The sequence below is a fragment of the Synchiropus splendidus genome, chromosome 18 (assembly GCF_027744825.2).
Source record: "Synchiropus splendidus isolate RoL2022-P1 chromosome 18, RoL_Sspl_1.0, whole genome shotgun sequence".
NCBI classification, from domain to species: Eukaryota; Metazoa; Chordata; class Actinopteri; order Syngnathiformes; family Callionymidae; genus Synchiropus; species Synchiropus splendidus.
The window spans coordinates 4,258,738-4,270,559 of NC_071351.1; the positions used below are offsets into that span (position 1 = coordinate 4,258,738).

Consider the following 11,822-nt stretch of genomic DNA (forward strand, 5'->3'; position numbering starts at 1 on the left):
GGCACTGGACTTTATTGATTTGTATCGCCTCTTTCGTAGACTGTTTTAATTTTTTTTTAACTTTCTCTCCTATGGCACCATCTTGTTGGGCCAGTTTCCTCCTGCTGCCTCATGGCTGCGGCTCAGTCATCAGTACAGAAGAAAGGACGAGTTGCCATCAGCACTTTCGTGTTTTAATTGCTCTCCAATTTGAGATTATTTACGTTGGCCCTGTTCTGCAACGCACGCGGATCACGTGACACGCCCAGCGGCTTCTTCTTTGCTGGCTGCCCGTGCGCGCGCTCCATCTCATCCCCATGAGCGCGAGCGCGCACAGGAGCCCAACAGCTGCACGGTGAGGAGTCAACATGCTCCACATCCTAACAGTCGAGTAAGGTGAGCCTCAAAATCACCCCGGAGAAACGAGGGCCGTCTGCGACGAAGCCACCCGCCCGCCGTGTCACTAGCTTTCCTCTTGAACCGCCCGGAAACTCTCATTTTGGGGTCGGTATTGTTGTTGGGTCGCTGCCTCGAAGACAACAGAAAGTGAACTTTGCTAACTGCTGCAGGAGCCAGCTAGCCAGACGCTCGCCTCTCACTCACTATTGCCAGTTATATCTCAAACAAAAGCGTAAGTACACAAAGGGTTCACTTCACTTTTACCAGTGCCATCAACTGAAACTAGTCAATAATGTCCTTATGATCGGCGACGATTTGACCTGGAAACGCTCGTCTAAAACTGCTATGTTGCATTTATCAAACATCGCCGCAGCTATTGTGACTCTCAAACAATCCGTATCACTGTATGTTATCGATTAAAAGTTCTCCTTTTGTCTTGAAATGAGCGTTTAACGGCTAACTTGCGGGGACCAGATGCACACAAGCGGTCACCTGGAAGAAGGCAGGCTAACTAATTACAGCTAGCAGGTAAACAGTGGGTGACTGAAGACTGTTACGCCATAAAATGTAGCCGCAATTGCTCTTCATATCTGCTCACTGAGATGAATGGAGTTAATCTCCAACTTCAAACTCTGGATGGTTAGAGTTGTATACTTGTAAACACCTCAAGTCAGCACAAAGACCTGAAGCTACTGGTGATGAACCAAACATTAGACTTTACACAACCAGATATTATAGCGATTAGATAAAGTTCAGGTGAGGAATATTATAAGCATGCACACTCGTGTTTCTTTAGAGCCAGGTGTCAAAGTGGAGGATCCTCTTTGGCAAAAGCTTGACCCAAACCCCCGCTCTGACTCTGATTCGAGTCTGGACTCTGGAGTGGGTATCTCAGGCCCACCTGAGGGTCACATAGGGTCCCAGCCCATAGACGTAGTAGTGGGTCATTTCATTAATATTTCAAAACGAAGCACAAACAGGAATTAATAACTACATTAGAATCAGAAAGGTTCACACGTGTGCAGTCACGAGAAGACTTAAAAATAAATCACAGAGCTCCCTTTACGTTTAAAAAATAATTATTAACTTTTTTTTCCCCCGCACTTGAAGGATTTAAGGGTTAATTCGATGTTTGGCAGCCATGTTGGTCAATGATTTTGCATTCCTGTCTACATTAATGTTCCTAAAGAAAACTGTGCAGATACTTGTGTTGTCAATATTTCAAGTCAGTTATTACAATCCAGATGAGACGCTTAACAATTCAGTGCAATAGGTGTCTGTTTATGAATCTAAATTATAAAAATATGTCACGTTTATCAAGATTAGGGTTTAAACGCATCATGGAGGACCTTTTACTTGAGGCCATCTGATCTGATCTGATCTAATCAAATCTTCTCATAAATGGCACTTTAATTCAGATTTTTGTGAGTTGAAGTCCTGCTGCTGGTAGCTCTGGTGCCAATTCAGCTTCAATGCTCAGCATAGCTGTGAGCTGTTCATTTCTGGCCTCTAGTTTCAAGTAAACTCCCTCTTGTTACTCAGGAGTCAAGTCTTCCGATGATCATAAGCACTTGAAAGGTAACTTGATGAAAATAAGACAACCTGCTAATGAGACACCTTCTTTGCTTGTCCACTTTATTTGATCACGTTTGGGTTATTGACCTAAAAAAACATATCTCCTTCCTTAAATTTGAATTGACTGTCTATATTGTGGTTGTTAGTCGAGTCACTGCGGACCAAAATAGTTTTTCTGAATGCGTGATGTTGCATTCTGTGTAAAATGGAGGCAATGTTTAACCTGCCCTGAACATTGAGGAAATGAGTCGCCCATGTAGTTTATTACTCAAAAATAGAACTTCCTTTTATTGATGTCGGCACACAATTTTGTCTCTGTGGTGGTTCTTTAAATCTTACTGGTACCTGGATGTGTGCAGAAGTGTGAATAACTGCTCAGGCATGAGAGTTATTTTAAGTGACCTGTCTGAATCCACATAACTCCTACAGCGATGGAAAAATGCCATTCAGGGACAAGCATATATCCCAAATCTCTTTCCAAGTCTCACTTTTTAAAGCTACTATTAAGGAGCTCTAATGCTGATAAATGTTTTTTTTTCTGGTTTCCAGGTTTGTTGCATCTTCGATGCATCATGCCGACTGATGCGCTGCTGCCGTTCGTGGAGAGCCCACACGGACTCGCCCAGGAGAGTTTGATAATGAGTAGTCCTTCAAGCATCCCAGTCCCTGAATCCAGCATGACTGCTCACTTTCTGACCGCCTTTTTGGAGAAGGTAGTCCTGCAGGCCGGCGAAGATTCGCCCCTGCCCTGCTTGTTCTGTGACAGAACGTTTGTAAGCAAGGAAGAGCTGGGAGCGCACATGCTAAATGAGCATCCAACCCGCCTCACAGAGCCTGCTGTCCTTCAAGTCGAAGCCGAGTTCAGAATCCCAGATGAGCGACCCCGCAACAGATCCTGCATCCTTCCCAAAGAAAAGGTTGAGGTCCACAGCTGCATTGTGTGTGGACATGAGTCCCAGGACCTCCCTGAGCTGGAGGCCCACTTGAGGAAGCACAAGGACTACTTCACATACTGCTGCAACATCTGTGGGCGGCGCTTCAGAGAGCCCTGGTTCCTGAAGAACCACATGAAGATGCACATGAAGACCGTAGGAAAAGGCAAAGTTCAGCCAGAGCAGGACTCGCCCGTCATGATCAATGGTGCCGTTCAAGAACAGACAATCGACCCCGTAGTCACCGCTTACAAGATGTGCTTGGTTTGTGGTTTCTTCTTCCCAGACCACCAGAGCCTGGCAGCTCACAGCCGGGTGCACAATCGAGAGTTGGACAGAGTTAGGGACGAAGCGGTCAAGGAAGACGCTAACGGGTCCAAGCAGATTTTTCTTCATGGCCTTAGTCTGTACCCCACCTCGCCTCAGACAGGCTCACAGCCTGAGAGAACCTCTAAATGGATCCCACAACTAGATCCTTTCAACACCTACCAAGCATGGCAGCTGGCCACCAGAGGCAAGATCGCAGTTGGACCCACCACTGCTAAAGAAAATCCCCAAGGAGCCAGCACCGATAACGAAGACACCGGCTCAGACAAGGAGGAACTGAACAACATCTGGCCAGAGGGTCACGGAGTGAAAAGATCTCGACACCCATCTGCTGCCGAGAGCCCGGAACCACGACGCAGGTCTCTGATGGAAGAGAAGAGTAAAGAAGAAAAGGACAGACCCACCACCTGTGAGGAGTGTCATCGAACCTTCAAGACCTACCACCAACTGGTGCTCCACTCCAGGGTGCACAGACGTGAGCGAGGCGGAGAAGAGAGTCCCACCTCCTCTGTGGAAGGTAAGCTGCTGGAAGAAGGGGTGTGGAGGAGATGATGACTGACACCACAGATATCTGGGGATACACTGATGCGTCTTCTCGCAAACTCTGACACTCTGTTGGTGTTTTGTTGATGCAGAGAGTTCCGATCGCCCAAAAGGCAGATCCAATAAATGTAGCTACTGTGGGAAATCGTTCCGCTCCAGCTGCTACCTGACTGTCCACCTGCGGACACACACAGGTGCGTCTTCATTGTCATGTAAACAGGATCTCATGGCTCCCTTGTCACTCATCACACTTGTTCTGTTGCAGGTGAAAAGCCTTACAAGTGTGCGTACTGCGACTATGCTGCAGCACAGAAGACGTCCCTGAAGTATCACTTGGAACGACGCCACAAGGATAAACCACCAATGGATATCCCAAGCAGGCCTGTGACTGCATCACCCTCTTCTGATTGTGACAAAGCTGAAAGTCCTCTGTCGGAAGATTCCAAAGTCTGGGCAGCCGAAACCCAGTCGGAGTCCTGTGTCATTTCAGAGGAGGGATTCAACCCTGACCCTGTCCGGATTACAGAGCAGTACGTCCCCAAGACTACCGGCTCCCTGACCGATGGCGTACCCCTCAAGTGTCCTGTGCCTTCAAACCTAAAGTGGGAGACCGAGGTAGTGAAAGAGGAGCACTCTGAGGTCCCCCTGGACCTCTCTGGAAAAGGGTCTTGCGCTGTGCCCGAAGCCAGAGCCCCGTCGGCTTTCCTGCCCTGCACCATGTGTCCCTACAAGACCATGTACCCTGAAGTTCTGATCATACACATGAACTTGAATCACAAAGAGAAGCCCCTCGGGAATAAAAGGAACGGATTTGTTTTGCGGCCGACACGCCTCACAGGCTGCCCCCCGGCGCTCTGCGGTAAAGACGTCAAGCGACTGCCCGCGATCGACCATCATTTCTCTCGTCGGACCAAATCCCCCACCCATCTACCTGCAAGGCCTCAAGATAGACTGACCATCCCTGTGCCTCCTGTTTCCAGACAGTCCCCGATTCTTGTGCCGCAGCATAAGGCTGCACAACGGTTAAGACAGAACGTCGACTCAAGCCAGCCATCAAGATTCACCGAGTTGATGAAGAAAACCAGCGTGTTTGCATCTGAAAAGGCTCCTCCAGAAAAACCTTCCATTCCAGGAAGAGCAACCATCACTGAGCGGGGGTTCCCCACAAGAAGCAGCCCCTTCTGGCCGTCTGACCCCACCAGGCTACATCTGTTGACTCCCTTCGGCAGCCTTCCCCAACCTGGCTTCAGTGAACCCACCAACAGGGCGAAATATTCCCTGACTCCAGGCAGAGAAGCAGAACCCAGCGAAAAGTTGGGCTTCAGGTCCCCGCCCATGGAGGGGCCCACTCGGTTGATCGTCTCAGGGAGGAGTATAAAATCCATCCTGCCAGTTCCTGCTCCTCCTGAGGGTCTGGTCCCTGCGAAGAACTCTGTCATGGGAGGAGGGCTTGACACAAAGTGGGGCAGGCTGAACCCATTGCACTCATACCGGACCCCAAACCTGGCGTCCCTCTACCTGGGTTCACCGACACATACTGGCCACTCTGGATTTGGAAGTCCCCAAGCAGGTGACCTTGAAAGTAGTTGCGTATTATTGATGTGACTCAGCGGAAAACCTCAATTAACTTCTAATCCTCAAACTTCTCTCCAGCAGGGGGTAGAACTCTGCTGTACCAGCAGTTGACCGCTGTGCCGGCCTTCCAGCGGAGAGACCCTCAGTTCTCACCGCGTCTCCAGGGGACGCCGGACAAAACTGCCTGAAGTTACAGCAAAGAGACTAATGCACTTTGACCATCCGCCAGAAACAAGCATTGAGAGTACTCCGCTTCCAGACGGAGCTCTGCTGACACCTGCTGCTTGGAGATTAAAACTGTTCAAGGGTTCTATCGTTTCAGGTTTTGGAGTATTATTTTTTATTATTAATATTATTATTTTATTACAAGAGATGCGCTCGTTACAATGAAAGCATCTAAGTTCTCTACCTCTTACTTCGGCTTTGTGTGTTCGCAAAACAGGTGTGACGTTCCTCTATTGTTCAAAAAATCTTATTTTGTTCGGCTAGTTTGTGCGGAGAAGCCGTTGTTAAAAACTGTGAATCAGAAGTCTCAGGTCGGCCTGCGTCTCAGTCCAGTTCCACTTTTGTAAAAGAAAAAAAAAGGCGGGTTAAGTTATTTTTGTTTTGGTTCCACAGCAAATGTTTACACAGATATTGTTCCAGATTTGTACGACACATTTCAATAATAAAGAGAGTGGCAAAGATGTCTGCTGTAGTCCTGTCCTTTGTAGTTGTCATAACTCTGCCGATGCCATAAAGATTTAAAAACTCGCAGAAATTTCTGTTTGTGTTTGTGCATCAATGTATCTTCTTAAATGTTTGGAATTCTTCTCTGGAGTTTAACAGTGGCGTCTGTTAAACTGCTGTGTTGCATAAGTGTAGCAACAAGAGTGAAGCTCTGTAAGACTGTAGAGGTCAAGGCTGTGATGGTTCAGACTAGTAAGAGGACCAGATCAGATCGGCAACATAAGTGAAGTTTTATAAATGAAATATAATGTAACTCTTCATAAATGACAGTGGCTTCAGAAGTGAACATGAAACAGAATCAGTCTTTAAGCTCCTCATTAGGTTTCATGCCCTGAAGAATGATTTTCCTGTATAGTGATTCAAAAACAATTGTTGAGTGGCACAATGGCTGGTTCAATTCCTTACAGCCTCACATTTCTATTTGGACAGTTTATCTGAGGAATTTCCACAAAATAACGCATCCATTTATATGGAGTATAATTACATAAATTGTTTTATTTCTGCTATATTGGTTGGTAAATTATGCTTAAGTCTATTTTCTTGATTTATTTTAAATGCGGTCTTTTCGGCTAAAACACAGCGACAAAGTGCTGGGCTCACCACAAGATGTCAGTGTTGACCAAGCTGAACTCACCGTCCGCCCGGGTTCGGTCGTCCATCTCTACCCGGTCATTCTCAAGTGTTCAAGTATGAAGGAATGAACTTCTGTCGTCGCCACTTCAGCTCCAGACGGACAGAAGGGAGGTCGACTTATGTTTATAAGCGTCAGTGAAACATGACGTGATGGACACATTTGACCACCACAAAACGCATCCTCACATTAACAAGCACATTTGTTGACCACCAAACTCCAAATAAGTAAATAAACACACTAGTAGGTGAATACACAACACAAACAGCTCACGTGACTTGGCATCAACCGCAGTAAGCAAACACAACACAACTATGAAAAATCAAGTCACACGAAATGAAATAGAACCAAACACAATTGCTGCCAAAAAAAAAGCAAAAAACACAACCACAAACCATGTACACAAGAAACAAGTGAGCTGCTCAGAACACGGCTTTCAACACTGTAAAATTCTTTCACAATGATTACTAATGAATAACAAATCACTAAACAGAACAACAAAACTATCCACAAATATGACAACACAACAACAAACCACTGAACCAAAATAAGACAAATCACACACCACCACAAATCACAAGGTACACAAAATGGCTGAAAACTATTATATATACACTATGAATACAAACTACTATGTATATACTGAAAAGAAGCAAAAGCATTGACTCTTTGTTGTGGATAAGTGGTTAATTGTGAATGTTCCCTGAGGAACAGCAGCCCTAAAAAAAGCCCTTTCTTCTTTGTGTCAGGACTGTTCCGATGATGTCCAGGAAGGAGGCTTTCCTCCTCCTCTCTCGTCTCCGAGTGCTACACAAGTGCTGGACTTGTGATGGAGTCTCCTCTCATCAACAACAAATGAAAAAGGACAGTCTTCTGTCCAGCGAACATTTCAACTTTGACGCTGTCCTCCCTCTGCTTCCTCCCCCGTCTGGAGTCGACCACATCTGTTAGCTGTCTGCTCCCCTGGGCCGCTGCTCTGTAATCTATTGCATTAGCTCACATTAGTGCATATTGCCCATGGGCCCGGGTAATCACAAAATGAGCATTTCACTTAGCATCACACTCAGTGTGGCACGCGCGCACACAGACACACACTTTGTGGCAAACTTGCTGCAAAGATGCTCATCCTCACTCCCTCAAACATGTTGGAGTTTATGACGCATTTTCAAGAACCTCCTAATCCTCCTGTGAACCCACAACCACTGCGTAACGCAACAACAACAAAATCATGACAAGACAACCAGCAAGACAAACACAACCATACACCAACAAACACACTAGAACGAACTAGAACTATGATCATATAAAGACAAAAATGACTCAAACTGTGGACTGTTTACCATACCATAACACATCAACAATGGCAAAAACACAACTAATAGAGAAATGTAACGACTCGCAACAAAACAGCCACCATGATACACAACACATGACTATGGAACCACAAATGCTGAACACACCAACACCTAAAGACTAGCATCGCAAGACATGAAATACTTTTTTAAAACTTAGAGAACAGGGGAACAAGACAGTGTTTCTGAAATGTAATTCAACTCAGTTCAAAGCTACAGTGTAGAAAAAAAAATCCTGAATCTTTTGTTGGCACTGATTCATCCATCTCCACTCAAGGACTCAAGTGTGTTTAACCCCTCTCAGACCAGGGAGTGCTCCAGGCTTGGTGGTGACTGTTTGAGGGTGTCACACTTCCTACTTCACTTCTTCTTCGTCAGTCTTCTCTTGTCCGGTCATAATCGTTGCCTGCAGTTTGTCAACTTGCATGAATTGATAACTGGGCCAAAGCGGTGGGTTTACAGTTTACGTCGGAGCTGAATCCGTCTATGCTTAGATTCCTCTTCATCATCATCATCATCATCACCGCCACCCGATTCCTCAGAGGAAGAGCAGCCATGTAAGGGTTCTCAGAAAAAAAAAAGCCGGCCCGCGGAGAGGGATTTCGGTGTCTGGAGACAATGGGGGACATATGGAGCCGAGCCGCGATAGCAAGGCTCGCGCTCAGAATAATGGATGATGTGTCATGTTCTATGATGCCAAGGGGCCGTCAAGAGACCCAGTTCAGGGAAATCAAGAGAACTCGTGTACAGCTGAAGCGACTGTAGCGCCGTTTAGCCCTTTTTTGTCCTCTTTTGATGCTGGCGGAACTCAAGTGGGCCGCTGTGTCGGGGATGTGGAAGACGAGAGGAGACGAGACCACCTGCTTATCATGCCGACGCACCCAAAAGTGTAGTCTAGATTTGTGACGTAAAGCACTTCAGCGGGACTGAGGAGGGTCAAAACCCTCAACCTGAATGCCAAACTGTGGAGAGACAGGTACCCAACACACACACACACAACAAGCAAAGTAAATGTCGGAGATAGTCTTCTGCTTAACCCTGGCTCTCCTGAACTGAGGCAGTTCACCTTGTACGGCATTTGCAGGGAGGAGACCCTAGAAGTAGCAGCAAACATGTCCTGGTCTGGGCACTCCACTGCACCGTGTGCAAGTCAACAATCATCCCGACAGAATTCCAGATCTCTTCTGAGGCTCTTCCTCCTCCACCTCAGATTTGCTGCCGCAGTCGGAAACGAGTGCTGCTGCTCCTCATGAGTGAGCCCCATAAAAGCTGCCCCAGTCGCTGCCGCCGCGTTATTGTTTCTCGCGGATGATTGATTGATGGATGAGCGCTGACACTTCAATGAAGCCATTTCCACCGGCATCTCTATCCGATGATGTGCAGCGTATATTTTCCGTCCACGCCTCATTGCTCGCCTGTGTCATTCCTGGAACTTCATTTACACCGCGTTCCCTGAAGGACCTTTTTTAGCCCCATCTCCCTTTTTCACTCCTCTTTTTATCTCCTCCTCCTCCGCCGCCCGCGTCGTAAAAATAATGCTGTTTCGCCTGGGCGCTGGAGGGGCCCGGGATCATTTGCTCGGGGATGATAAAACCGAAGGCGTGGAGGGTTATTTACAGGAAGCGTGACACCGGCAGAGTCCCACTGTTGGGCCTTTTTCACTGTCACAAGTCCACGCTGAGACTCAGAGATGATTCACGGTTTGCTCTGTGCTCATCTGCACTGGCCTGATTGCTGCTGAGGATGGCTCACGCTGAAGTCACTGGCAGTCAGAGGAGGTAAAACAATAAAAAATATGCTCAGAGCACACCATAATAAAAGAAGGAGCCACTTTTGAGCCTCATCAGTGAACATTACAAAGGTGCATGAAATACACCACCAAGCTTAAAACACAAACTACGCAAGTGAAAAATGAGTCCGGTGTCGGAGAGATTGAAGCTCTGTCAACGAAACAATCGCTGTTTTCTTCACGCTCATATTTGGAGCAGATGGCGCGTGGCATCGATGCGGCAGGATTTCTGGGACCCGGGCCACCAGATTCCCCCGCCGGTGCCGTTGAGCCTGTTAGAAGCCTGAACTGATTGGTGGGACACGACACCTCAGACTCTCCATGTTTTACTCACGGTCTCATCAGCACAGTAAAAGTGAAAAATACATGAGCTGCCAGATCAAGAAGGAAAGAGAATGTGAGGTGTCTCCCAGTACCTGCAGTACTGGCCTATCTTCCTCTACACTGGCCTGATATTCTACCAAAGTACTGACCTCCTCCATCCTGCCCACCTGCTTCCATGCGAAGAAGTCTTCCTGGCTCAGCTCCCACTCTCTACTGCCACTGTATCAAAGGCCAAACGCTTGTTATTCATCCACTCAAAACACATCCAACCAGCAAACTGGATAACATGTTAACCTGAAGACCTTATCACCAACTACCTTTCAGCTTGAAGTACGGACCATGCTAGCTCTGGAATGCCTGAAAGACTACACTGTATCTCTTTGATTGAAGGTTGACGGTGAGTTTCAAGAAGAAACCTGTGTGTGCGCGTGTGTCTGTGCGCTTGGGTCCTGATCTAGAGAGATGATTGTTTCCTCTGAAAGACATTATCGGCCGAGTCGAAAGAAAACCGTCACGCCTCGCTGGCTGCTGGATGTTCTTCACTCCACGCCAAGAGCTGAGGGAGCAGTTTCCCACCTGAGCGTCCCAACATTAGCAAGGCGTATGCGACTGGTCAGGGAGCCTAATGTCGTCCCTGTGTACATCAGCTTGTCGTCCTTTAACCATCATCGCCTCTGATGGACCTGAGTGTCGCCACACAAGGACGAGTCCGATGATGACAAACGCGGAGCGGGTCTCAACCCTCAGTGGACAAGGAGGGTGGTAGAGAGACCGGATGTTTGTCGAGACAGTAAAGTGGCCAGTGGAGCTCATGAGTGTGAACCATTTGACGTGACCCACCTGATATTGATATTTAATATGAGCTCTAAATCTGATCAGGGAGTTCTATCCAGGTAAGGTTGTGACTCGTGTGGGCGAGGGCTTTGATCTGGTGAGCAGATGTGCGTGCAAAAACGTGACCGCCGCTTCCCCCATTGAGACACACTCGCTCTCCCAAACTGAAGACAAAAGTGGCGTCCCGTGCCGCCATTATCTGATTGCGCCGCATTTACATGAGGCCATTTGTCACATGGAAACCAAATAAAAACATGCAAAGCAGCCTGAGATGGAGGTTGCACGTCCGTCTGCCGAGCAATCGATCCCATCGCCTAACTGGAAGCGACAGAGAATACGACACGCAGAGAAACAAGTACGCCCAAATTAGGTTACTCCCTCCTACCTGCCACTTGATGAGCACTATACATGTAGATTTCTGGGGAGCCACCAAATCACATTACCACCGTCTGAAGTGGAATTCTGCGTCTGGCTCGGAGTCTTGGTTCCATCAAGACCCGCGAGGAAGTGATTCCACTGCAGCTGATAAATGATGTGAGCATGACACAACAAGCCCTTTTATTGAAGAGCTGGCACTGGTACACTCGTCGACCAGCCATTACATTATGACCACTTTTGTGTTCAGGCTACTCAACCAAACAGCCGCATTGTCATGTCAAGAATGATTAACATGAACAATGAATGTGTTGATTAACAATTTTTCAGACACTTGAAACACCAAAAGAAATGTATAGAGAAATCGGACAAAAAGCCGAGATGAAAAACATAATTCACTGAAAATTCAAAATTACAGTAAAACATATATATCCTGTAGCATGATAAATATGAAAAAC

The 11,822-nt window shown here is 47.1% G+C and overlaps 1 protein-coding gene across 3 annotated transcripts; it reads left to right on the top strand.

Moving 5' to 3' along the window:
- Positions 1 to 289: 289 nt before the first annotated feature.
- On the top strand, positions 290 to 6,029 carry znf217 (zinc finger protein 217). Of its 3 annotated transcripts, XM_053849601.1 has the most exons (6): positions 354 to 483; positions 549 to 610; positions 2,503 to 3,729; positions 3,848 to 3,949; positions 4,021 to 5,325; positions 5,409 to 6,029. In XM_053849601.1, exons 3-6 carry the CDS (start codon positions 2,526 to 2,528, stop codon positions 5,516 to 5,518), a joined length of 2,721 nt encoding a protein of 906 aa, XP_053705576.1. In that variant the 5' UTR covers positions 354 to 483; positions 549 to 610; positions 2,503 to 2,525; the 3' UTR covers positions 5,519 to 6,029. The 3 variants fall into 3 exon arrangements, with proteins under 3 accessions (XP_053705577.1, XP_053705578.1, XP_053705576.1); XM_053849602.1 differs by lacking the exon at positions 549 to 610 and having other exon boundaries at positions 290 to 375; XM_053849603.1 differs by having other exon boundaries at positions 329 to 610; positions 5,412 to 6,029.
- The last annotated feature ends 5,793 nt before the right edge of the window (positions 6,030 to 11,822 follow it).